Source organism: Staurois parvus, unplaced genomic scaffold (genome assembly GCF_062004578.1).
Source record: "Staurois parvus isolate SC_StPar_1 unplaced genomic scaffold, SC_StPar_1.0 ptg000115l, whole genome shotgun sequence".
Classification (NCBI taxonomy): Eukaryota; Metazoa; Chordata; class Amphibia; order Anura; family Ranidae; genus Staurois; species Staurois parvus.
In genome coordinates this window covers 1459908-1486255 of record NW_028317911.1, presented here as the reverse complement: position 1 = coordinate 1486255, position 26348 = coordinate 1459908, and the positions used below count along the sequence as shown (strand labels likewise).

At 41.7% G+C, this 26348-nt stretch overlaps 1 protein-coding gene across 3 annotated transcripts in view; it reads right to left on the bottom strand.

The window, feature by feature from the left end:
* Positions 1–25045, bottom strand: part of MECR (mitochondrial trans-2-enoyl-CoA reductase) — a 35866-nt gene extending 10821 nt beyond the window's left edge. For all 3 annotated transcript variants that reach the window (XM_089671893.1, XM_089671894.1, XM_089671896.1), the window contains exons 1-7: positions 24886–25045; positions 18850–18947; positions 14876–15007; positions 12730–12873; positions 12542–12644; positions 1635–1737; positions 1486–1559 (exon numbers count right to left, since the gene is read on the bottom strand). In XM_089671893.1, the coding sequence (XP_089528019.1) occupies positions 1486–1559; positions 1635–1737; positions 12542–12644; positions 12730–12873; positions 14876–15007; positions 18850–18947; positions 24886–24980 (749 nt within the window). In that variant the 5' untranslated portion in view covers positions 24981–25045. The remainder of the gene's footprint in view (positions 1–1485; positions 1560–1634; positions 1738–12541; positions 12645–12729; positions 12874–14875; positions 15008–18849; positions 18948–24885) is intronic.
* Between the last annotated feature and the right edge of the window lie 1303 nt (positions 25046–26348).

Here is a 26348-nt window from a genome sequence, read left to right as displayed (position 1 = left end):
AGACCATGTATTCATTTCAACAGTTTCCTTTTAGATAACCAGTTGAAAAAAAAAAAATAGGAATATGTGAGCAAATGCTCCACCTCAGATCGTTAACTTGTTGTAGCTTCCAAGCTGATATAGGTACAAGAGCCTGTAACAGTTAATACAATGCTGTCGCAAATTACATGCTACAGGGTCAATGTGAATACTTCTATATTGGCAAAACAAAGCAGCCATTGTGGTGCAGGATTTATGATCTTTTAGTATTGGTCACTTATCAATACTAATAGATAGGCATGGTGCAGTGGTTCCATTCATTCTTTTACTTTTTTCAAGATCCATCAAAACCCTACTTTGATAAAGTGTTACTTTAAACTGAAATGAAAAGAATTTACAATTTAAAAAACTACTTGTAAACCTGGTCTTAATCTACCAGCTATAAAGCTGTGTTTTTATTAGGTCTTATATTATATGGTACGTGATTACATGTTTAAAACAGGATATCTGCATTTGACTATGTTTTAGGACCACATTTGTGCTGGAGTCCTTTTAACATCTGGATATAGGGCCAGGGATGTATTGGAGAGGCTATGACATTCTCTTTTCTACTCCCCTTCAGATTTTTTCTTATGTTTGTCCGTTTGCTTGGCCTCCATGGATTGTTCTAGTCTGGAGTGTTTGGTGGAGGTGGGTAGAACTGAAATGCAAAAACCCTCCTCCATGACTGCAGTCTATACATGCTTATGGGCTGCTGAAACACATGTCATTGCACTCCACAAATGCATGGCTTGAACAGCATGATGTCATTATGTCAAATGCACATTGTATATGTCACCTGATACAGTGGGCAAATTTATGACCACATGCACAGGGTGTGTTTTGATGCCAACAGAGCATAAATAGGGAGCCTGCGCGCTCCCAAAGGGTCTCTGAGGCCAGGCGTGGTTGTATAATATGGCATGTGAATCTGAAGTTGGATAGTTTCTAACAGTTAATAACTCTTGACAGCGATCACTGTTAGAAAATCAGCCGCTTTCCTAAGCATCTCTGCACTGTTGTGTGCTGAAGCACATTCCCTGAGATGTGCTAGCAAGGTTTGCTTGGGTCCACTTGAAAATGAATGGCACTGCAACCTACTGCACTGCAGTTACATACATACGGGCAGATGCATACACCTAAAGTTGCTTATTCATACTTTGGCATTCCTTCAATTTTCTGTTTGCAAAAAAGCCAAAATTAAAACTTTACAATATTTGTAATTTATGAACATTATAATATTTTATAGTTTAGATTTCATAAGAATTTTGAAAGTTATGCAGTATTTTTGTGTGCTAAGAACGCTCAGGAAACATACTAAATCAGTAGCACCATATTCTACAGGCTCTATGCATTCAGAAACTATATGCCACGGGGACATTTTACTAACTTGAAAGCTGAAAGTGAAAAAGAAAAAGTAAATAATGGGAGGCTGAGCCTGGTAATGAAATTGTTAAGGCTACTTACTCTAAATGACGCAACATTTCAGTTGTGCTTTTGCCTCCAACACAGTTCAATGCTAATCGTGGGCGGGGGCAGGTCTGTAAGAGACATAGTTAGAGCATCACAGACATGGAAGCGGTAATATGTGTAACGGACAAGATGACTGGTCTTACCTTAAATAAATCCTTCATCTCTGGCTTGCGCAGCTGTTCCTCTGTGATGACATGATCTGCTCCCAAATCATGAAGTCTCTGCACCAGGCTCCGAAGATCTTGCCTGCAGAAATATAGAGAAGACTATCAGAAGGTTGGTTATCCTCTAGGAGATCAAAGAACACAGTGATTAGAATGTACCGGTTCTGAAATTGTTTTCTACCTGTTACTTTACACCAGGGGTAGGTAACCTTAAATAGGTGGAGATCTACCTAAATGACATAGGAGAAGTCAAAGATCACCGGGCAGCGTCGCTTCCTCACACTTAATTTAAATCTGTAATTGCCGTACTACCATGTCATCATCACGAGTTTACATCAGGTGGTAAGGAGGCAACATATCGCCTCCTTACCACCTGTCAAACACACTTAGACCGCATTTGGAGGAGCAGCAGTGTCTGCTGCACTTGTGAATGAGCCCTTAGATGCATTTGGCAACGGCACCCTTAGGGCTCGTTCACACACAACGTGGGGGGATTGGGTTGTCGCGGTTTCACCTACCTCAATCCCTACCCTATTTAGTAGCTGAGCCAGCAGCCAAAAGGTATGCATGTGCCGCAGCAGGAATTAAACCCCGTTGCTTTTGGTGGGTGCTACCACCTACTAATCGCGACCCATTCAAGTCAATGAAGCCACTCTGCAGGCGCCTTGCAACTGCATGCGTCTGTGGGGTCAAAGGTGTTAAAACAGGTTGTGAGAAAGCAACACACCGCTGTCTGTTTTAACCCCTTGTTTGTTGTACTGAACAAGGCTGCAGGGTACTTGCAGAAATAGAAAAACAGTGCGGCGCTTCTATAACCTAGATGTAATACAGATAACTTATCACATGTAACTAATAAGTGATAAATAAGTGATACCACACAGTAAAGTGACTAAAGCACAATAACATGAATAGTGTCCATGTGGAAAAAAATGAAGTCATGCAGGTGTGCACTTCAAATGCCAATCCTCAGACAGGTGGAGTGCCCCCCTCCTCACATAAATGGAGTGCCAATCTGCAGACACTACAAGTGCCAATCCTCAGACAGGTGGAGTGCCCCCTCACCTTCCTGCCCAGGCCCCACAGGACCAACGAGCCTTGGGTATATAATCGCTCTATACCCCTGAGCGTGGATGGATCCCTCTGCTGATGGGTTCCCCGGATGTCAGTATTGGACTTCTCCTCCTCTTAACTCCTATGTAGATCGTTGGTAGTAGCGATAGGTCTCCCTCCCTCACGATAACAAATGAGGAAAGAGAGCTTGCATAGTGTAAAACCGCTTTATTCAGACAATAAAAAGTGAAGAAACGTACTCACATGCTTCTAAAACAAATCAGGCCTTGTCACCACTCAGAGGGTGTACTGTATTCAGGACCAGGTGCACCAAGATGGCGCCCGCGCCGGATGTGACGTCAGAACGTTCAGTCGTATCAGCTCCTCCCCTTGGCGTATCTACGCGTTACGTCACTCACACACGTGACTTCATCAGGATAACGCCCATCCCGGGTGGAGCTTTATTTATCCCAATCGCTGGCCAATCAGTAATATAAGTGGGCTGAGCTTCACCGCCATAATAGTGGAGCTCACCTAGTGTGTATAGTCATCGGGGACGTCTAGTGACTAAACGGGCCCGACCCTCTCAGGTATACAGATACCTATTAAGTCTTAATGGGATAATACCTTGTCTAACATATAATAAAATCATAAGCAGGCAAGAACCTGGCATATATAGAACAATCATAACGATAAGGGTAAAAATGATTATAAGGAGGATATTAGGAAAAACTAAAAACTTAAAAAATTCCTTTATGAAACCATTCTATACCATCAGGTAGAATATATGGGATGACACCTGTCACTGTCAAAAAAATATGAAAAAAATGTATAAAAACTGTGTTACTAAGGACAATACATATGTAAAGGGTAGGGGTATCTATACCAAAAATGATACCTCACTGTAATAATAAAACCTAAAATCTACATAATAATATATATATACTAAAAAACCCAAAAGGTCATATGTATACGGTACACCATCATCATGATAGCTTAATTAAGCAGCATCCTAAGCCCATACCCACCACATATCTTGGTCATGTTACATACATAGGCTAATAGTGTCCAAACCTTCATCAATAAATCCAAGGTGAGCATGGATGAGGAATACACTAGTCATTACTTTAGAAGTTACTAATGAAGCAGTTTAAGTCAAATTCTACGTTCAAACCTCTCGGGTATTGGGACCTCATCAAAAAGATCCATTTTGACTCTGCCTGGCTAATGGCTCTGATCTTGTTGCTTCCTCTCCAGTGGTTGTTAAATTTCTCTATACCCCAAAACTTTAATTTCGTTGGGTCGCTTTTATGATGTATAGCAAAATGTTTGGAAACACTATGTTTGGTGTGCCCTTTTTTAATATTCTGCACGTGTTCTCGGATCCTTTTCCACATAGGTCTCTTGGTTCTGCCAATATATTGAAGTCCACACTCACACTGGAGGCCATATACTACACCTGCTGTCTGACAGGATATAAAGTCCTTGATAGTATATGTCACTCCAGTTGTTGTTGCCTGAAATTGTTTTCTTCTTATATTTAAACCCTTTGTCTCCCTACACGCATAGCAGGTCTTGCAGGGGTAGAACCCTTTTAGGTCAATAATCGTGGTTCTTAGATTAGTCTGGGGTGGATCAATCACATTCTTTACCAAACGAGTTCTAATATTTGGAGCCTTTCTATAGATGAATTTTGGTTTAGCAGGTATAACTTTCGTCAAGACTGGGTCTGATTGTAAAATGGACCAGTATTTCGAGAAAATCTTCTCGATCCTTTTGTGGTGTATGTTATAATCTAGAACAATAGGTACCAAGTCCTCTAGTTGTTTTGTTTGTTCTTTATCCTTAAGTAATTGGGTTCTGTCCATATGTTCTACCTCCTCCATCTTGCTTGCAATAAAGTCCTTGTTATAGCCTTTTTGCTCAAACCTGTCCCCTAGTTTCTGAACTTGTGCTTTATAGTCATCCACATTGGTACAATTCCTTCGCAGGCGGACAAATTGTCCTTTGGGGATATTAAGGAGCCATTGGGGGTAATGGCAACTGTCTAGAGAAATATAGCCATTTCTGTCTACATTTTTAAAATAAGTAGTGGTTAGCAGTTTGTCATTCTTAATTGATATGTTAAGGTCCAAGAAGTGTATGTCTTCCCTACTAGTTTCCCAGGAGAAAACAATGTTCTTATCATTGGTGTTAAGTGACTGCAGAAATACTTGTAAGGAGTCCTCATCACCCCGCCATAGGATTATCACGTCATCGATGTATCGTTTGTATAGTACTAACTCGTCCGGTATTTTACAGTAGACGGAGTGCTGTTCCCAGTGGGCCATAAAAAGATTTGCTACACTCGGTGCAAAACGGGCACCCATGGCAACCCCCTTAATTTGTTGGAAGAATTGGTGTCCGTGCCAGAAATAGTTGTGAGTGAGGCAGAAATCCAGACACTCAACAATGTATTTCTGTTGTTTCCTCAAGAGGTTGCTATATGTTCTCAATCCCCAACTGGTAGATGTAATCGCGTTCTCATGGTCTATGATGGTATATAGCGAGGAAACATCTGCACTCGCTAACCATAATTCTCTGGTATCTTGGATCGTAGTTAAAGTTTGAATCAAATGTTTGGTGTCTTTGAGGTAAGAGACTGTGTTTTTGACTAGTGGCTGTAGAAACGTATCTACATATTGCCCTAGCCTTGATAGGATAGAATCGATCCCATTCACAATGGGTCTTCCCGGGGGGTTATGGAGGTCTTTGTGAATTTTGGGAACTAGGTAAATAATGGGTATTCTGCATGTGTCCGGTAAAAGATATCTAGCTTCTTTCTTATTGAGGATGTTCCTCTGTACTCCTTTATCTATCAGAATTTCGAGTTCTTTCCTATATTTCATAGTAGGATCTTTATGCAATATTTTATATGTGGTGATATCTTTTAATTGTGAATTAAGTTCTCCTAAGTATTGATTTTTTGACAGAACTACAATCCCCCCCCCTTTATCTGCTGGTCTTACTACTATATCCGTTCGTTGTGACAGTTTCTTAATACCTGCTTTGATTCTTCCATTACAGGGAATGTGGGGTAATTTGACCGTCTCTATATCTGATTGAATCATCTTCTTAAACACTTCAATCTGATTATTCTTATTTAGTTGTGGGTTGAACAGTGACTTGTTCCTAAGTTCTGTATGTACAATACTGCTGGTCTCTTTAATAGCCCTCTTTGAGCTACCTGGTAAACCTAGAAAATATTTTTTAATGTTTAATTTCCTAGTAAATTTAAGTAGATCCACATATACATCAAACCTATTAGCCGGTTTGGGTGGGGCAAATTTGAGACCCTTATCTAGCACTTCCAACTCTTCTATAGACAGTGTCTCCCCACTCAGATTGAAAACCCCAACCCCTAGTGGTCTCTTTTTCTTTTTTTCTCTTGCTCCTGCTCTACACCCTCTGTATTTTTTATTGGGCTCCTTCCTCTTTCCCCCCCTGGGCTTTTCACTATTCTGCCCCTCTCTAAAAAATTATCCTGCGGGTAGTCATATCCAAGGGGTTCATAGCGATTATATGTTGGTAGTGGGCTTCTCATATCATATGGCTGGTAGTAGTTCCTGTCGTTACGGTAATATCCTTGATCTCTATTAGGTGGTCTATATTGGCGATCATTTGGGTACGGGTTAAAATTATTTCTTGGCGGATAATGGGGCCTGAATTGTGGATGTTGTGGTCTCCATTGGTTCCCATAACCATTCCCCTGAGGTCTATTGTATGGTGGTCCTTTACCCTTTGATTTCCCTTTATTAGTCGGTGTATGGTAGTCATTATTTTTCGGGTGTTCTTGCGGTTTGCTAACTGGTCTCACATCCCGTATATTATCTTTCAATAGAGTCCCTGTGGTAATATCAGATTTGGGTTCATTATGTGGGGATGTATCTACCGACGCAGATGCTGTGGCATTCAGATTATCTTGCCATTTAAACACCTGATCCTTCCTGAAATCGCTCAAATCTCTCTGATATTTCTTAATTTTTCTATGTTTAATCTCCTGTTCAGATTTTTCTAGATCTTTATTTAATCGCTGGCTTAAATTTAACATCTCTTGTGATTCCTTAAATGGTTCTATTCTGGTCCTAATGTCATCTATAAGTTTCTCTATATTCCGCATTTTCTTTTGTTTTCTTTTCATCAGGAATGTAATAAATTCCAGCCCCTTCTCATGGAAGAAATCGAACCATTCCTCAATTGACTCCTCATCTGTTAGCCCATCCCAGCCCATCCCCTATGGGGACATCCCACCTTAGTTTCCTCGCTATATACCATCATAGACCATGAGAACGCGATTACATCTACCAGTTGGGGATTGAGAACATATAGCAACCTCTTGAGGAAACAACAGAAATACATTGTTGAGTGTCTGGATTTCTGCCTCACTCACAACTATTTCTGGCACGGACACCAATTCTTCCAACAAATTAAGGGGGTTGCCATGGGTGCCCGTTTTGCACCGAGTGTAGCAAATCTTTTTATGGCCCACTGGGAACAGCACTCCGTCTACTGTAAAATACCGGACGAGTTAGTACTATACAAACGATACATCGATGACGTGATAATCCTATGGCGGGGTGATGAGGACTCCTTACAAGTATTTCTGCAGTCACTTAACACCAATGATAAGAACATTGTTTTCTCCTGGGAAACTAGTAGGGAAGACATACACTTCTTGGACCTTAACATATCAATTAAGAATGACAAACTGCTAACCACTACTTATTTTAAAAATGTAGACAGAAATGGCTATATTTCTCTAGACAGTTGCCATTACCCCCAATGGCTCCTTAATATCCCCAAAGGACAATTTGTCCGCCTGCGAAGGAATTGTACCAATGTGGATGACTATAAAGCACAAGTTCAGAAACTAGGGGACAGGTTTGAGCAAAAAGGCTATAACAAGGACTTTATTGCAAGCAAGATGGAGGAGGTAGAACATATGGACAGAACCCAATTACTTAAGGATAAAGAACAAACAAAACAACTAGAGGACTTGGTACCTATTGTTCTAGATTATAACATACACCACAAAAGGATCGAGAAGATTTTCTCGAAATACTGGTCCATTTTACAATCAGACCCAGTCTTGACGAAAGTTATACCTGCTAAACCAAAATTCATCTATAGAAAGGCTCCAAATATTAGAACTCGTTTGGTAAAGAATGTGATTGATCCACCCCAGACTAATCTAAGAACCACGATTATTGACCTAAAAGGGTTCTACCCCTGCAAGACCTGCTATGCGTGTAGGGAGACAAAGGGTTTAAATATAAGAAGAAAACAATTTCAGGCAACAACAACTGGAGTGACATATACTATCAAGGACTTTATATCCTGTCAGACAGCAGGTGTAGTATATGGCCTCCAGTGTGAGTGTGGACTTCAATATATTGGCAGAACCAAGAGACCTATGTGGAAAAGGATCCGAGAACACGTGCAGAATATTAAAAAAGGGCACACCAAACATAGTGTTTCCAAACATTTTGCTATACATCATAAAAGCGACCCAACGAAATTAAAGTTTTGGGGTATAGAGAAATTTAACAACCACTGGAGAGGAAGCAACAAGATCAGAGCCATTAGCCAGGCAGAGTCAAAATGGATCTTTTTGATGAGGTCCCAATACCCGAGAGGTTTGAACGTAGAATTTGACTTAAACTGCTTCATTAGTAACTTCTAAAGTAATGACTAGTGTATTCCTCATCCATGCTCACCTTGGATTTATTGATGAAGGTTTGGACACTATTAGCCTATGTATGTAACATGACCAAGATATGTGGTGGGTATGGGCTTAGGATGCTGCTTAATTAAGCTATCATGATGATGGTGTACCGTATACATATGACCTTTTGGGTTTTTTAGTATATATATATTATTATGTAGATTTTAGGTTTTATTATTACAGTGAGGTATCATTTTTGGTATAGATACCCCTACCCTTTACATATGTATTGTCCTTAGTAACACAGTTTTTATACATTTTTTTCATATTTTTTTGACAGTGACAGGTGTCATCCCATATATTCTACCTGATGGTATAGAATGGTTTCATAAAGGAATTTTTTAAGTTTTTAGTTTTTCCTAATATCCTCCTTATAATCATTTTTACCCTTATCGTTATGATTGTTCTATATATGCCAGGTTCTTGCCTGCTTATGATTTTATTATATGTTAGACAAGGTATTATCCCATTAAGACTTAATAGGTATCTGTATACCTGAGAGGGTCGGGCCCGTTTAGTCACTAGACGTCCCCGATGACTATACACACTAGGTGAGCTCCACTATTATGGCGGTGAAGCTCAGCCCACTTATATTACTGATTGGCCAGCGATTGGGATAAATAAAGCTCCACCCGGGATGGGCGTTATCCTGATGAAGTCACGTGTGTGAGTGACGTAACGCGTAGATACGCCAAGGGGAGGAGCTGATACGACTGAACGTTCTGACGTCACATCCGGCGCGGGCGCCATCTTGGTGCACCTGGTCCTGAATACAGTACACCCTCTGAGTGGTGACAAGGCCTGATTTGTTTTAGAAGCATGTGAGTACGTTTCTTCACTTTTTATTGTCTGAATAAAGCGGTTTTACACTATGCAAGCTCTCTTTCCTCATTTGTTATCGTGAGGGAGGGAGACCTATCGCTACTACCAACGATCTACATAGGAGTTAAGAGGAGGAGAAGTCCAATACTGACATCCGGGGAACCCATCAGCAGAGGGATCCATCCACGCTCAGGGGTATAGAGCGATTATATACCCAAGGCTCGTTGGTCCTGTGGGGCCTGGGCAGGAAGGTGAGGGGGCACTCCACCTGTCTGAGGATTGGCACTTGTAGTGTCTGCAGATTGGCACTCCATTTATGTGAGGAGGGGGGCACTCCACCTGTCTGAGGATTGGCATTTGAAGTGCACACCTGCATGACTTCATTTTTTTCCACATGGACACTATTCATGTTATTGTGCTTTAGTCACTTTACTGTGTGGTATCACTTATTTATCACTTATTAGTTACATGTGATAAGTTATCTGTATTACATCTAGGTTATAGAAGCGCCGCACTGTTTTTCTATTTCTATCCTCTTTCTATTGTGGGTGCTCTGATTGTGGCATCCGTAGTGCTGGCTGCTGTATTTTAATAGTATTATTGGAGGCGCAGGAGATACATCTTTTATTTCTCAGGGTACTTGCAGAGCGGCCATATTCACTTGAATGGGTCATGTTTGGCAGGTGCTACACCCACCAACCACGACAGAGCATGTGACACCTGCTACGGCTGCAACTTGTGTACACCCCTTGCCACTTCAGCTAAAAGGGGTGTGGTTGGGGCAGGGGGTGTTAAAATATGTCTTAACTATGGAGTTTGACCACCCCCCCAATCTGCACATGTAAATTAACCCTAACCCTTACCAGGCAGCACAGTGGCTAAATAGTTAGCACTTCCACCTGGCATTACTAGGGTTGTTGGTTTGAATCCCAACCACAACACCACCTGCCTGGACTTGCATGGGTTTCTTACAGATACTCCGGTTTCCTCCCCCACTCCAAAGACATGCTGGTAGGTTAATTGGATCTGGTCTAAACTGGCCCTAATATGTGTGTGTATGTAAGATAAGGACCTTAGATTGTACGCCCCTTGAGGGATAGGGACTGATGTGAATGTACAACACACACACACACACACACAGAGAGAGAGTATGTAAAGAGCGCTGTAAATTGACGGCGCTATATAAGTACCTGAAATAAATAATACTGTCCTGAGCCCTCTTATAAGGCTGCTATTGCACTGTGTTGTGGTTTACCTGCATTGGGGGTGTATCTGCGACTTTTATGGGTTAGCTAAGCTTTTCCAAAGACTTCTATTATATCCTGCAGGTGTGGGGCACTTTCTGAAAGCACACCGAAACGCATGCATTCAGGAGTTTGGTGCGCTTTCAGAAAGTATGTGGGTAAACTGCAGCACTTCAATGTGAAAGCAGCCCTATACTATGATGCCCAGTGTATTGCTTCATAGTAACCTGAAGATCTCTTCTTTCCTACTGTTGGCATCACTCTGCAGACCACTAGCCGGGCTAACAGGTGGAGTGAAGTTGGTATCACTTCGCATGGGACAGGAGCCAGCACTACAAAGGAGGTATTGGCTTATGCGGCTCTTGCTCCCTAGTACAGCTCCAACTTTACAAGTATTCGCCCTGCATTGCACTCTGATGCTCTGGTATGGTGAGTCAGCAAGCGCAGATCATGGTCTGCCAGCCACCTGGCTGCCATCTACAGGTTGCTGACCCCCATTTTACACTGAGCTCTAACTATTCATTACTACAGCTAGCAATTAGGTACGGTCAAAAAAAATACTCTGTCATAATAAACTTTACATTTTTAGGGAACCCTGTGGGAGTATCCTTATAAACAAAAAAAAGCAAAAAAAAAGGAAAAAAAAACTGATACTACAGGTGTCATGTCCTGTATACAGTATATATAGGTGTATTTGGGCATATTCAGAATCAGAATTATCTTGATCAGGCTATACTGCAGCCAAAAGAATTCTAAAGAGGTCATAAATCCAGAAGGCTCATATAGTTTTTCTCATTAGTAGCCTTAATTTCTAAACCATTTGTTCAGGAAAGATAATGCAATGAAAAATGCTGTGTGTATTGTTTGTCGAGTAAGACTTGTACTACTGTGACTTTTTTTTTGGACTGATGCTTGAGTGACCCCTAAAATATAATCTAATCCTAAACTAAAAAGGTAAGCAGGACACTTTATCTGGCCTAATTTATAAAACTAGCTGAGGAAAGCACTGCCTCAGGCAACTTTCAGATGGAAACCAGATTCAAGCAGGGCTGGGCTAAGGCAATGGGGGAGATTAACAGCAAAACCTCTCCTTCCTCTGCATTGCCCAGCAGTATCCTGCACTGAGCAGGACCAAAGCTGTCAAACTGACAGCCTAGTCCTCTAGCATACACTAGAACCTGGCTCTCTAGATATAATCAGTGCAGCTCTGCTGTCTATGTGACAACCACTAGTGATGCACAGAGAGCGGTACACAGTCGTCAACGCTCTGAAAACGCTCTGAAAATTACATTGTGTTTGGGGAACAACCCATACACTGTAATTTGCAGTCTCGAGCTGTCAGTCAGACAGCCACTTCCTGTTTCTCTATCCCTGGCAACAGTTGTAGCCCACTTTTAACCACTTTGCAGCACTTCATTGTACCAGAAACAGAATTATTTAAAAAAGGGATGAATCACAGAATACAATCTGCTCTTTTTGATGAGTTACAAACTATTTTATTTCCCAGAATTAATGTTGGTTAAAATAATGGTGTTTTAAAATGTTGATCATGACTAAATCACACTACTTCAACCATATCACATCTTCCTCGCATCTCATTCTCTTGTCCTTGGACCAAAATGGGTTAACTCTAGGACCAGTGGCTGTCATTTCTGCACTGGCCTGGCCACTGTACACATCTCAGCTTGGGGGAAAAAGGTGGGTGGCTGTTTAGCGGTTTCACGTTGGGCACTAGAGAATCTTTTTCTGACCCTGGATCCAAGACAGTCTTAAAACTTTCTTTCTTTAACAATAATTTTGCAATGCTGACTAGTTATAAGCTGCCTAAGACAGGTAGTGATAATATTTTAGAAAGCTAATGTGTCAGTCGCTAATGCCTAAGAACAAGGATACATAGCTAAATTATATACAGTACACAACTATTGTATGGAGTCATTTTATCTAGATTCTGGGGGAAGTGTCCCATGTTACAAAAGTCTCATCACATAATATAGAAATGTACATACCTATCCCTTACTATGTTAATGGTAGTAATGCCCAATGATTCTGCAATCTGTATAACAGCCTGACCAACACCACTATTGCTGGCATTCTGTATTACGGAATCACCTGTGAAAAAAGGAAGTAAAAATATAAAGCAAGCTTTGTAAAGCAATTTTTCCATCTGTGATCTCACCTGTTCCTTGACACTTACCTGGTCGCAGAGTCTCATAATCAGACAGTAATCTGTATGCAGTACAGGGGTTAACGCTCAGAGTTGCTGCTCCCTCTATGGATATGTCACTTGGGACTCGTACTAGTGCTGACTCACGGAAAATTCCCTCTGTACGCCATGTGCCTGGAGAAAAAGATTTGGTTAGCAAACTCTGATGGTCCCCCCCCTTTTTTTTTGCAAAATATAGAAATATATACACAGTGGGGAAAATAATTATTTGATCCCCTGCAGATTTTGTAAGTTTGCCCATTTACAAAGAAATGAAGGTTCTATAAGCTTTATCATAGCTGTATTTTACATGAGACAGAATATCAACCACAAATCCGGAAAAAACACGATACAAATGTTATAAATTGAATTGCAGTTCGATGAGTAAAAGAAGTATTTGATCCCCTACCAACAATAATTCTGGCTCCCACAGACTGGCTGTGCACTCATGTGGTACACAAATTTGTCCTGTCAATTTAAGAAGGTGCTTCTAATGACAACTCGTTATGTGTATAAAAAAAGACACCTGTCCACAGAATCTCTTTCTTCCATTCAAACTGCACCATCATGGCCAAGACCAAAAAGCTGTCAAAGGATGTCAGGGACAAAATTGTAGACCTGCACAAGGCTGGAATGGGCTACAAGACCATCTGCAAGAAGCTTGGTGAGAAGGAGACAACAGTTGGAGCGATTATTCGCAAATGGAAGAAATATAAAATAAACATCAATCGCCCTCGGTCTGGAGCTCCATGCAAGATTTCGCCTCATGGAGTAAGAATTATGAGAAAAGTGAGAGATCAGCCAAGAACTACACGGGAGGAGCTTGTGAGTGATCTCAAGACAGTTGGGACCACAGTCACCAAACAAACCATTGGTAACACAATACGTTGCCATGGACTGAAATCCTGCAGCGCCAGCAAGGTCCCCCTCCTCAAGAAGGCACATGTACATGCCCATCTGTAGTTTGCCAATGAACATCTAAATGATTCAGAAGGATTGGGAGAAAGTGCTGTGGTCAGATGAGACCAAAATTGAGCTTTGTGGTATTAACTCGACTCGCCATGTTTTGAGGAAGAAAATTGGTAACTATGACCCTAAGAACACCATCCCTACAGTCAAGCACGGAGGTGAAAACATTATTCTTTGGGACGGTTTCTCTGCTAAATCTGACTTTACCGCATTGAGGGGCCAATGGACAGGGACATGTATTGAAACATCTTGGATGAGAACCTTCTTCCCTGAGACAAAACAATGAAGATGGGTTCTGGATGGGTCTTCCAGCATGACAATGACCCAAAACATACCGCCAAGGCAACAAAGGAGTGGCTCAAGAAGAAGCACATTAAGGTCATGGAGTGGTCTAGCCAATTTCCAGACTCTAATCCTATAAAAAATTTATAGAGGGCTGAAACTTCAAGTTGCCAATTGACAGCCAAGTAACATTAAGGATTTAGAAAAAGAAGAGTGGACCAAAATCCCTCCTGAGATGTGTGCAAACCTGGTAACCAACTACAAGAAACGCCTTACCTCTGTGCTTGCCAACAAGGGTGTCTGCACCAAGTCATATTTTGCTTGGAGATCAAATACTTATTGAACTGCAACTCAATTTATAACATTTGTATCATGTGTTTTTTTTTCTGGATTTTTGTTGGTATTCTGTCGCCATCATTTAAAATACACCTATGATAAAAATTATAGACCCTTCATTTCTTTGAAAGTGGGCAAATTTACAAAATCTGCAGGGGATTAAATAATCATTTTCCCCACTGTACAATGCCTAAGCATTCACAAAATAAAAAGCTTCCAGTGGGAGGCCAAGCAGTACTCAACCAAACTTGATTTTGTTTTGGGAACCAGAAGTTCATACCCTGCTGACAGAACACACTGCTATATGTTGTGTGTCGCTGAGACTACATAGAATTCATACACTGCTAAGAGCCGCTGAAAGTGTTAGTGACGCAAATAGTTTGCTTGGATCAGAGGGGTCCAAACAAACTAAAGTTCACTAAAACATGGAGTCAGGCTCTAAACATTCAGAGTAGCAAATGTCCTAATCTCTCCTCTTAAAAATAACAAAAGTCTGTTAAAATGGGAAAAAGAAAAAAAAAAAAAAAAAGAAGTTTAGATACTTTATTACCTAATCCAGCATCCACTGGAATGACCCAATCTCCAGGCCTCACTGAGGACACATGACGTCCTACCGCTGCCACCACACCTACTCCTTCATTGCCCCCTACAGCTGGTAACTGGGGCAGCAAAGCATAAGTTCCTGTGAAAACATAAGGTATTGCACAATGTTGTCACTTACAAAGGTTCACAGTCATAGACAAAGGCCTTAGGATATGATATGACAAGCTTTTGTTAGCTTGAAAAAGATTTTGAATATCCATACAAGCCTATGGGAATTCAAAACCTGTTTGACGTAAAATTGACCTCCTTTTCACCAACTTCAAACACACCTGTCAATGAATTCTGAAGGATCTCAAAATCATGTCAAACTGGTGGCATATTGATGTCATCAACACAAGCACAAAGCCATTGACACAAACCCTTAAAAACTCTGCATATGCAGCTTAAATTGTGTGTATAAAGAATCAGTTTACCCAAAAGTGATGTAACTTGTTGAACTGTAGCAGTCCTTGGCTTTATACAGCAATCAGCCATAACATTATGGCTACTCATCATAACATGGGCTCCACTAGACTTCTGAAGTATGCTGTAGCATCTGGCACTAAGCCACCAGGAACAGGTCCTTTGAGTCCTGTCATTTGCAAGGTGGGGCCTCCATCGGTCAGACTTTTTTTTACTACCACATCTCACAGATGGTCGATTGGATTGAGACCTGGAGGATTTTGAGGTCAAGTCAACACCTCAAACTCGTTGTTGTGTTCCTCAAACCATTCTTGAATTCAGCAGACCAGGCCACCTTCTTCCATTGCTCCATGAGCCAGTTTTAATGCTTACATGCCCATTGTAGGTGCTTTTGGATGGAAGCACGGGTCAGCACGGACACCCTACCCTGACTTCAGCTATGCAGCCCCATGCACAGCAAACTACCATGCACTGTGTGTTCTGACATCTTTCCATCAGAACCAGCATTAATTTTCTCAGCAGTTTGTACAGTAGCTCTTTTTTTGGATAGGACTACACAGGCCAGCCTTTGTCCCCACACGTAAATCAATGAACCTTGGTTGCCCTGTTACCAGTTCATTGGTTTTCCTTCCTTGTACCACTTTTGGTAGGCCCAGACACTGCAGACTGGGAACAACCCACAAAAACTGCAGTATTCGAGATGCTCAGACCCAGTGACCTAGCCATTACAATTTAGCTCTTGTTTGCTTGAAATCTTATGCTTGCCCATTTTTTTCTGCTTTCAACAAATCAAGTTCCCTTGCTGCCTAATATATCCCACCGGCTTTACCTGTCATAATGTTTTGGCTGATCGGCTTCCAACACCAAAATCTCCCTGCTATAATTACCCTTCCTGCTGCATTTTTCTATAAGAGTTTGGGACCTCCTTGCAATGGCCATGGCATATGTACAGGCCTAGAATATGAAATGCAGAGATCTCATCAAACTTCCTTGGAGAAAAAAAAAATCTATTTCACATGGTTTAAAGCTAACCTCCAGACACACAGATTACATTTGTATATGGTGTCTGTTTTACCTGCCGGGAGTTTGTATTTCTGTTTCGGCAGTAATAAAATTTTCACCACACTGCCACTCAGCACAGCCCTGTCTGGAAGGACAGAAGACTTGATTTTTCACTACTGCAGTTAGGTAAGAGGTCTTGTTCCTCCAGCTTTTGACTGGACAATGAATAAAGAAAGCAGCAGACCAATGAGCTCTTCTGCCTTTTGCATCTGTCTTTGTCACTGCACTCTCTTATTGGCATGCCCCTTGTATGTCTGTCAGACTGAGCTCTGCTGTACAATAGATTGCAAGAGGCTGATTTCTTATCAATTTCAAACACATACACTGCATGAAATTTAAAAATACATATGATGATGTATTAATAAATACAGAGCTGCATTGTTTGTCTTCTATATTTACCTGGAATTCAACTTTAACCACTTGCCGCCCTGCCACTGTAGAAATACGGCGGCAGGGCGGCACGGGCAGGCAAAACCACGTTTTAAAACGTGTGTTTTGTAAACAGGTAGGGGGCGCACGCGAGGCGTGCCGCCGCCCTACCTGTCCCGCCGATCACAGCCGCGGATGTCAGTCGCTGGGTCACAGCCGGTCCTTACAGGCTATTTCCCGGCGATCGGCGGCAATCAGTGACAGAGAGCACAGCTGCAGTAGCTGTGCTTTCTGTCACTTCCCTGACAGCTCGAGGACAAGCTGATCGGGACAGTTTCACTCTCCAGATCAGCCATGTCCCCTGCAGTACACCCCCGCCCCCTAGTAAAACACTCCCCTTCACACAGATAACCCTTCCCTGCAAAATAAACTTAACCCCTTCCTCCCCAGTGCCATTAGTACAGTGTCAGTGTTTTTTTTTTTTGCACTGATCACTGTATTGGTGTCACTGGGGATGTCAGTGACCCCAAGTCAGTACCCCCCCAGTGTCAGAATGTCCGCCGCAGTCCCGCCATAAGTCCCTGATCGCCGCCATAAGTCGTTGATCGCCGCCATTATTAGTATAAAAAAAAACTAAAAATCCCAGTATCTTTCCCGCCATTTGTAAACGCTATAACTTTCACGTAAACCAATTTACATGTATTGGGTTTTTTTTTAGCAAAGACATGTCGCAGAATGCATTTTGGCAGAAATTTATGACTAAATTTGATTTTTAATTTTTTTTTTACTGGATATATGTTTTATAGCAAAAAGTCCAAAATATTGTTTTTTCCTCAAAATTGTGAGCCTTTTTTTTTATAGCACAAAAAATAAAAACTGCACAGGCGATCAAATACCACCGAAAGAAAGCTCAATTTGTGGGGAAAAAAAAAAAAAAGGATGTAAATTTCATTTATGTACCATATTGCATGACCGCGCAATTGTCCGTTAAACTAGCGCAGCGCTGTATAGCAAAAAAATGGCGTAAATTGCAGTATCTATACCATAGTTTGTAGACGCTATAACTTTCACACAAAGCAATCAATATACACTTGGGATTTTTTTTACCAAAAACATGTAGCAGAATACATTTTGGCCTAAATTTATAACCAACTTTGAGTTTACTATATATTTTTTTATAGCTGAAAGTAAAAAATATTGTTTTTCTTCAAAATTTTTGGCCTTTTTTTGTTTATAGCGTGAAAAATAAAAAGCGCACAGGTGATCAAATACCACCGAAAGAAAGCTCTATTTGTGTGAAAAAAAGGACGTAAATTTCGTTTGGGTGCAGCATTGCATGACCGCGCAGTTATCAGTTGAATTAGTGCAGCGCCGAGTAGCAAAAAGAGGCCTGGTCATTAAGGGGGGTAAATCCTCTGGAGGTCAAGTGGTTAAAGGATAAGTTTACCTATAAAGCATGATACATATTCCACCTGTTTTTAGGGTGGAACTTTTAACATGTTCCCAATGCTGCAGCCGCTGCCCACAGTCCCCCTTCCCTCCTGACAGAAGTATGGGGTGAAGTTCCCCTGTACTATCAGATTTGAAAACAGCACGGCCATGCGGGGCTCCACCCACACGGCCGCATCATTCATTCACAGAGTTCCGTGAATTAATGCACTACAAGTCCCGACAGCCTTAGTGGCTGTGGGCTTGTAGTCCTTAATGAACTACCACAGAACTGTCAGTAAGCATCTGCTTGCTCGTACATCCCGTATGGGCAAGCAGATCTGCAGGAGACCTGCATGGCACCAGTGACCTGCTGATTGCTGGTGCAATGCTTTCTAGGCTCCTGCAGACAAAAGTAATAAACTCACATTTTTTTACCTGCAAAACAAATGTGCATTTATTATTTTTTGAGCAAAAAGTGAACTTATCCTCTCCAGCATCTATCACAACTGGTAATATCTGTTTTGGGTGGAATAATCCTTAAAAAAAAAAAAAAGGAAACACTTGCATATGGTGTACTTTGTACATTTTTAGGTTAATTGTATTTGTATGCTCACAGTTCAAACTTCTTCCACAAGAATTTATCACAAGATATCTTACCTTGAATCATGTTAAGGTCAGAAGGATTTATGGGGGCAGCCAACATTTTAACTTTCACTTCATAATCTGTTGGTGAAGCAACCTCTAGTCTCTGCAAACTAATCAGAATAGAAGAGAATTAGTATTATTTAGTTATTAAATAATCCCCATTTTGTATAAGTAATAAATAATGTAACAAGCAAAGATGCATATAAAACACAACAAACTATAACAGTGAATCAGAACTCAGTTCGGAGTCATATAAAAACCTAAAGTAAATTAATGACTACTGTGTGGGTTTTGTGCTTTGTACACTATTTTTGTCCTTTAAGACATCTATCCATATACTTTGTTTCTATGGACTATGGCAGCACTTTGTGCATCCTCATTTTTACATCCGTACTGAAGCCGATTGCTGTTGTGGCTTTGTAATGACCATAGGTTAAAAGGTATTTGCTGTCTTTTCAGCTCACAGAAAGAGACAAGGTCATGCATTACTGGTAAGATCAATGGGTACTGTTTGCACTTGCTAAAAAAATAGAAAACAGCCACTGCATTTAAGTTATGGTAAACTGCAACATTTTGGGGGAGATTTACGAAAACTGGAGCACACAGAATCTGGTGCAGCTATGTATGGTAGCCAATCAGCTTCTAACTTCAGCTTGTTCAATTAGGTTTTGACAATAAAACCTGGAAGCAGATTGGTTACTATAAAATAAGATTGTGTGCTTCACTGTTAGGAAAACCCCCCTCCCACCCCTTCCCCCTACTGTATTTTGGTTTACAGGTTGAGATACGCTCAACCAAAAACAAAAATAAAACATAAAAAAAAGTTGCTGATTTACCCTTTTACTTTAAGCCTATGTACATTAGAGCGGATCTTCACCCTCTTTGTGAAGTTCCCACCTCTTGACAACTCCACTACAAGAATTTTGTTTTTTTCAATCAAAAGTGCTCACTGGGCCTCCTGGCATATGCTCATCACATACCCCAAAAGGCCTTTAGTCTTTCAGTAAGTAGGAGGGGAGCATGTCATTGTGAGGCTCCGCCGGCTTAACCCGGAAGAGCTGGTGGGCCTCTTGATGACGTCACAAGTAACACGTCATCGCGGACTAAGCAGTGTTTGTTGACAGAAGGATGTCAGTGGGACAATGCTGGATCCGTTGCCTGGGCAAGTATCCATACCGTGCCTACACCACCACCTGATAAAGGGGGGTATAGAAAAAAAACTGGGGGTGAGGGGTAGGCTGAAGGTTCTCTAAGACATTTAGATTCTTCCTACAAAACAAAAACAGACAAAAAAGGAACAATCAACTTTCTTTTTTTTTTTTTTTTTTTAACCAAAATCAAAAAGGCATACCTAGGGATTAGCATGGGCATGTTTGGATCCTGGTCTGCTTCCTGGTGGGTTTAGTCCTTCAACTGGGCCAATTTAGGCCAGGCTCAAACTATGCCTGCAGCTGAAACGCATAGGAACGCACTGTGCGTTCCTATGCGATTCAAACTGTATATGCAAAATGCAGTAAATTTGTGATCTGCAGCGGGTGTCAATAAAAAGTTATCCTAGGTTCACACTTATACAGTTTGTGTTTGACCCGTTTCTGCATTGCGTTTTGCGTTGTGTTTTTGCACCTGTGTTTTTTTAAAAAAAAATGTCTTGTTGCTAGGCAGATTTAAAATGCTAAAACGCATCAAAAACGCACTGCTTGCTTTTCTACAGTGTTTCCATTGAAGTCTAAAGAACCAAAAACTCATTTTTTTGCATTCAAAAACGGTCCCTGACCCTTTCCAAAAACTGCACCGGATGCAAACGCGGAGGTGTGAATGTGCCCCATAGGAAATCATGTTAAATGGACTGTAGTGCGTTTCTGCAAAGCGCAAAATGCTGCGGAAAATGCTTGGGTGTGAACCTAGGGTCAATGACACCCCATATGCAGGCCGCAAACACATTGCTACTTTTGGTGTGACTGAACGACTGACTCCCATGTGATAATATTATTCCCCCCATAGGCCAATTAAAAAGCCGAAAACTTGGCACCAGAAAGTAGCTGTGAAGAAGAAGACAGGGACCAGTGAGGGCTGTAACATGGCACATTGCTGGAAGGTGGAGGCGAGTGTTTTTGGAGGTTTGGTTCTACTTTAAAGACAAGCTAAAAACCCAATCAGATGAAAACATACTTTTTTTAAAACAGAACTAAATGCACGGTCATACCAGTGAGATTTCAGGTACCATTTGGGAATTGAAATCGCATCTAATAAATGCGAATGTCAGTGTCTTAACAATTGCGATTTGCTGCAGCATGATTCAAAAGTAGTTCTTGCATTACTTTTTCTGCAGTTTTGTTGCGATTTCACATACATAGAATATAATAGAAAGCGCACTGCAAATTGCAAAAAATCGTTGAAAATCTTCACAAGTAGCAATAAAGTCTTCAGAAATCGAGCTGAAATTGCAAACAAATCGCAGCGGTTTGACCAGTAAGTAAACTCTCCTATTCTTTTCAGCTAAGGATGCTGCCATCTTAGTCTTTGATCTGCAATTGTCATGTTGCTGCACGTGTGATCAGTTATGACACCGGCCATTTGATGCTTTGACAGTTTGGTTGAGAGTAGAAGCAAATGTGACAGTTAGCATCTTGGCTTGCCAGGGACATAACTGTTTTTTGAAACTGTTAAAATAATGGATCTAGTTCCGCTTTAATAGTCTTTGGAAACTGTGACTATTTTTTAAACAGATACACCAAGTACAACTGAAAGTGTTAAATCTGATATCAAGTTAAAGCGATTAGAAAACTTTTTTTTTCTCTATTAACGACCCGGTCACACTGGATGCAAATCGCATGCCAAGTCGCACCCTATTGTCCCCAATTACAGCTGTGCGGTTCTGACTTGGACGGAGCCACACCGATTTCTAAAGTAGTGCATGCACTGCTTTTGGTGTCAGATGTCTTGCAAATCGCACCTGAAATTGGCATGTCACCCAACTTTGAAACTTCACTGTAAGGCACATGATTTTAAAGTTGGGTTGTGACCTGGGTATAACAACATGTATACAACATGTTATACTTACTTGCTCTGTGCAAGGCTACTTTCACACTGAGGAGTTTTTGAAGCGTTATTGCATAAAAAAAAAAAAAAAAAAAAGCGCCTGAAAAGCTCAAGAAAGACACTATATTATGTATGTGAATGTATATCTATGTATGTTTTCACACTGAGGCATAGTGCTTGTGGTCCAGTGTAAAAACTTCTCTTTGGGGTATGTTTGGGGAGTTAAAAAGAAAAATGCCTCTTCCCATTGAAATCATGGGAAAATGTCTGAAAAATGCTTAAAAAACACCTGAAAAGTGCCTCTGAGAAGCGTTTTTGGTGCAGTTTTTAAGTCACACGTCCTTTAAAACCACTCAGAAAGTGCAGAAAAAAGCACGGTAAAAACACCTATGCATTTTTGCGGCGGATCAGTGTGAAAGTAGCCTAATAGTTTTGCACAGAACAGATCTGATTCTACTCTTGGGTCTTCTGCCAGCGCCCTGAGTAAAAAACCTCCTGCATTTACAACCACTTTAATTTCAGAGATAAAATTCATATAAAGTGCCTGATCATACCGATTTCAAGTGCGATATGCGAATTGAAATCGCACCTGAAATTGCATCTAACAAATGTGAATGTCAGTGTCTTAACATGTGCGATTTCCTGCAGCATGATTTCTAAAGTAGTTCTTGCATTACTTTTTCTGCAGTTTTGTTGCGATTTCACATACATAGAATATAATGAAAAGTGTACTGCAAATTGCAAGAAATCATTGAAAATCCTTACAAGTAGCAAAAAAAGCCTTCAGAAAATCACACTGAAAGTGCACACAAATTGTGGGATTTTAAATCGCAGAGGTGTGACCAGTGACTAAGGGAGTTGCTTTGCCTGTCAAAGGATTTGTACTTATTTCTGTGACAACACAGCCCTATCTAGCAGGGAAGATCTGCTCGTTCTCTGCTGCAATTCACAATACTACTGTAAATCGGTCCCTACACTGGCTGAATGTTGATCAGTGTGTGGCTGCCCGCACTTGACAGAATTTAATTGACTTCTGACAAAGGGACACACTGGAAAATGTTCACTGATCAGCTGCAGCTCATGATCAGTTTATTCTGACAACTGTGGGTGCCACTGTCAGCTCACAATGTGCTGGTGGACCAACTTTACAGGTCTTCTCCCCTCCACCACCCTGGGACACCAAATGAGAAGCAGCAGAACAAGGAGCTCATGTTCATATCTGTTTGCTCTATCCTCCCATCAGTGTGCTGCTTAGCCTGCAGAGCAAACGATTGGCTCCTTGTGCTGCTTCTCCCTTCTCCAGTCTGAGCTCTGCTGTAGATAAACTGCAGGAGGCTGAGGTACTTGAACTGCATGTAGAAAAATAAAGTGTACAGAGTTACATTACAATTTTATTTTTGTCTGGAGCTCAGCTTAAGGGCCAGTTCACATCACAAAAATGCACTCTGGATGCATTCCGGATACGGTTTTGCTTACAGTTCACACCACACGCAGTTCCGGTGCAGTTTTGATGTAGTTTGCCATGTTCCAGTATGGTTCTGTGCAGACCAAATGCAGCATGTTCTACATTTTCCTCTGCACCGGAAACTGAATGCACTGGTGTGAACTAGGGTCACTGGAATACATGGAAAACACTGTGCAAGCATTTTTGATACAGAAAAATAAACGCACTGGACTGCATCTGGTGTGGACCAGCCCTTAAAGTGGAAGTTCAGGCTATTGCTAATTAAACTGTCTGTACATGCAGTAAGGCATCCTTGTCATACTCACTCTGGCATCTAAGGGGTTAATCCTCAGCATCCCCCCCAACAGATGTCTATGCAAATCGCACGAAAAGTAGTGCATGTACTACTTTAGAAATCAGTGCGGCTCCGACCAAGTCGGAAGCGCACTGATTGTAATTGTGGACAATAGGATGCGACTTGCCATGCGAATGGCAAGTCGCCTGGCATGCAAATTGCATGCCATATCGCACCTGATGTGACTGGGGGCTAAGACACCGACATTCATTAGATACAATTTCAATTAGGAAATCGCACTGGTATGACCGAGCACTTATCTTTAAAAAAAAAAAAATGAAAGAACGGCAAAACTGCTATCGCCGGTCACACCGCTGCGATTTACAATCGTACAATCTGTGTACAATTTCAGAACGATTTCTGAAGACTCTATTGCTATTTGTGAACATTTTCAAAAAGTTCCTCCAATTTGCAGTGTGATTTCCATTCTATGTATTCTATGAAATTGCAACAAAACTGCTGAAAATGTAATGCAAGAACTACTTTATAGCAATCTCGCTGCAGCAAATCGCACAGGGTAAGACACTTTCACATTCATTAGAGGTGATTTCAATTCACACCAGTAGGACTGGGCACTTATTTAAAAAAAAAAAAAAAAGATAACAGCAAAACGGCTGTCCCTAAATTCCCCCAATTCCCCCCCCCCCAGGGCCACAGCAAGCCTGACAGTGCAGTCGCATGATTATAAAAGTTGGGTGAGATGCTGATTTCAGGTGCGATTTGCAAGACATCTTATACAGAGGTCTATGCAGATCGCACCAAAAGTGCATGTACTATTTTAGATATCGGTGTGGCTCCGACCAAGTTAATCGCTCTAATTGCAGGCAATAGGGTCCGACTTGGCATACGATTTGCAAGTGGCATGGCATACAAATCGCACCAGATATGACCGGGGTGTTAGCGACAGAGACACCAGCGCTGCTAAGACACATCAGCAAGGTTGCATAGAAAACTCAATTGAGAATAATTTCAGCTTTGTTTTGTATTTTTTGTCTCTCCTGGATTGCCTGTTACCCCATCCATTGCCATAGCGATCACCTATCTTCCCATTAGCTTAGCCGTGCCCTCAGCTTTAGGTATACAACGTCATAGCCGAACCAAGGGCAGTCACTTAGCCACGCCCCCTTCTCCCATACGATGCTCCTAACCACGCTTCTTCCCATCATGCCGCGCTCCTCTAGGCCATCTCACGTGGGAGTCAATGTCTCACCGAAGCACCTGCGACGGTTCTCCGTGCTTCTCATACACCAGTCCGCGGGCCACCGAGCTCAGCTGGCGCCGGATCAGCCTCATTGCCGGCCACATGTCTTCACCTTCCTCCGGAGTACTGAGCCGTCACACGCAGCCCCGCCCACAACTCGCGTCACTCCGGCACGCCTACTGCTGACTAAGCGCAGGGCCCGCTGGCCGGGTGTAATATGAGGGGAGGCTGTGCAGTGGCGGCCACCTGTCTCCGGCTATGAGGGGATTCACCTCACCAATAATATACAGCAGACAATGCTGGAATACACGCTTTTTATTTTGAGTCAAACGAGGATTTTTATTCTCGAGCTGAAATAGTTTCATTTTCTGTATAATTGTACAACAAAAAATGGTGCACCGAAATGAAAATTCTGGTGCTGAAACCGAAAATTCCAAATGCGCTTGGCCGAAAACTGAAACGCGCAGTTTTTAAAAATGAGTACATAGTTTTGGAAAAACTACACTTTTTTTAAAAAAAAAAAAATATATACCCCAATTGTTTTGTAAAATATGTAAGAGGATGTTACGGCGAGTAAATAGATACGCAACATGTCACACTTTAAAATTCTGCATGCTCGTAGAATGGCGTGAAACTGCGGTACTTAAAAATCTCCCTGGGTGATGCTTTAACCATTTGACGCCCAGCCTATGGCCAAATGGCGTCCGCAAAAATGTATTAGCTTTCCGGGAGGGCGCAATATGGCGTCCTCCCGCTCATGCGCAGTTCGCGCGCTTGCAGAGCCACGCAGTGGCGCGATCTGTCACCGGCCATGTACCTCGGACACGGCCGATGACAGATCTGAGTACCGGCCCCCGGGTTGCCGGTACCATGTGACCTGCTGTAACCAATCACAGCAGGTCACATGACAGTTGTATACAATGGATGGCTTCATTCATGCCATCTATTGTATACTAGTGTCTAGCTGTGAATGGTCACAGCTAATCACATGCACATGTCATGTGATTAGCTGTGGCCAAATCACAGCTAAGCACAAAAAAAAAAAAAACCCTGAATGAATCGATGTCATTCAGGTAAATGCTTGCTTATAGCATGCAAAAAAAAAAATATTGATAACTTCCCCAAAGTAGTACAATGTTACTATGGTAACATTGTACTACCGTATTTTTCGCTCCATAAGACGCACCTCACTATAAGACGCACCTAGGTTTTAGAGGCAGAAAACAGGAAAAAAAAATTGTGAACTAATGGACTGCAGACACAGTACAGGGATGACCAGAGACTGCGGACAGCACAGGGATGACCAGAGACTGCGGACACAGTACAGGGATGACCAGAGACTGCGGACAGCACAGGGATGACCAGAGACTGCGGACAGCACAGGGATGACCAGAGACTGCGGATCGCGCTCGGCATGACAGCCGGGTGCCCAGTGCACATGAGCGAGAAGCACTTGCGCTTTGTGATTGGTC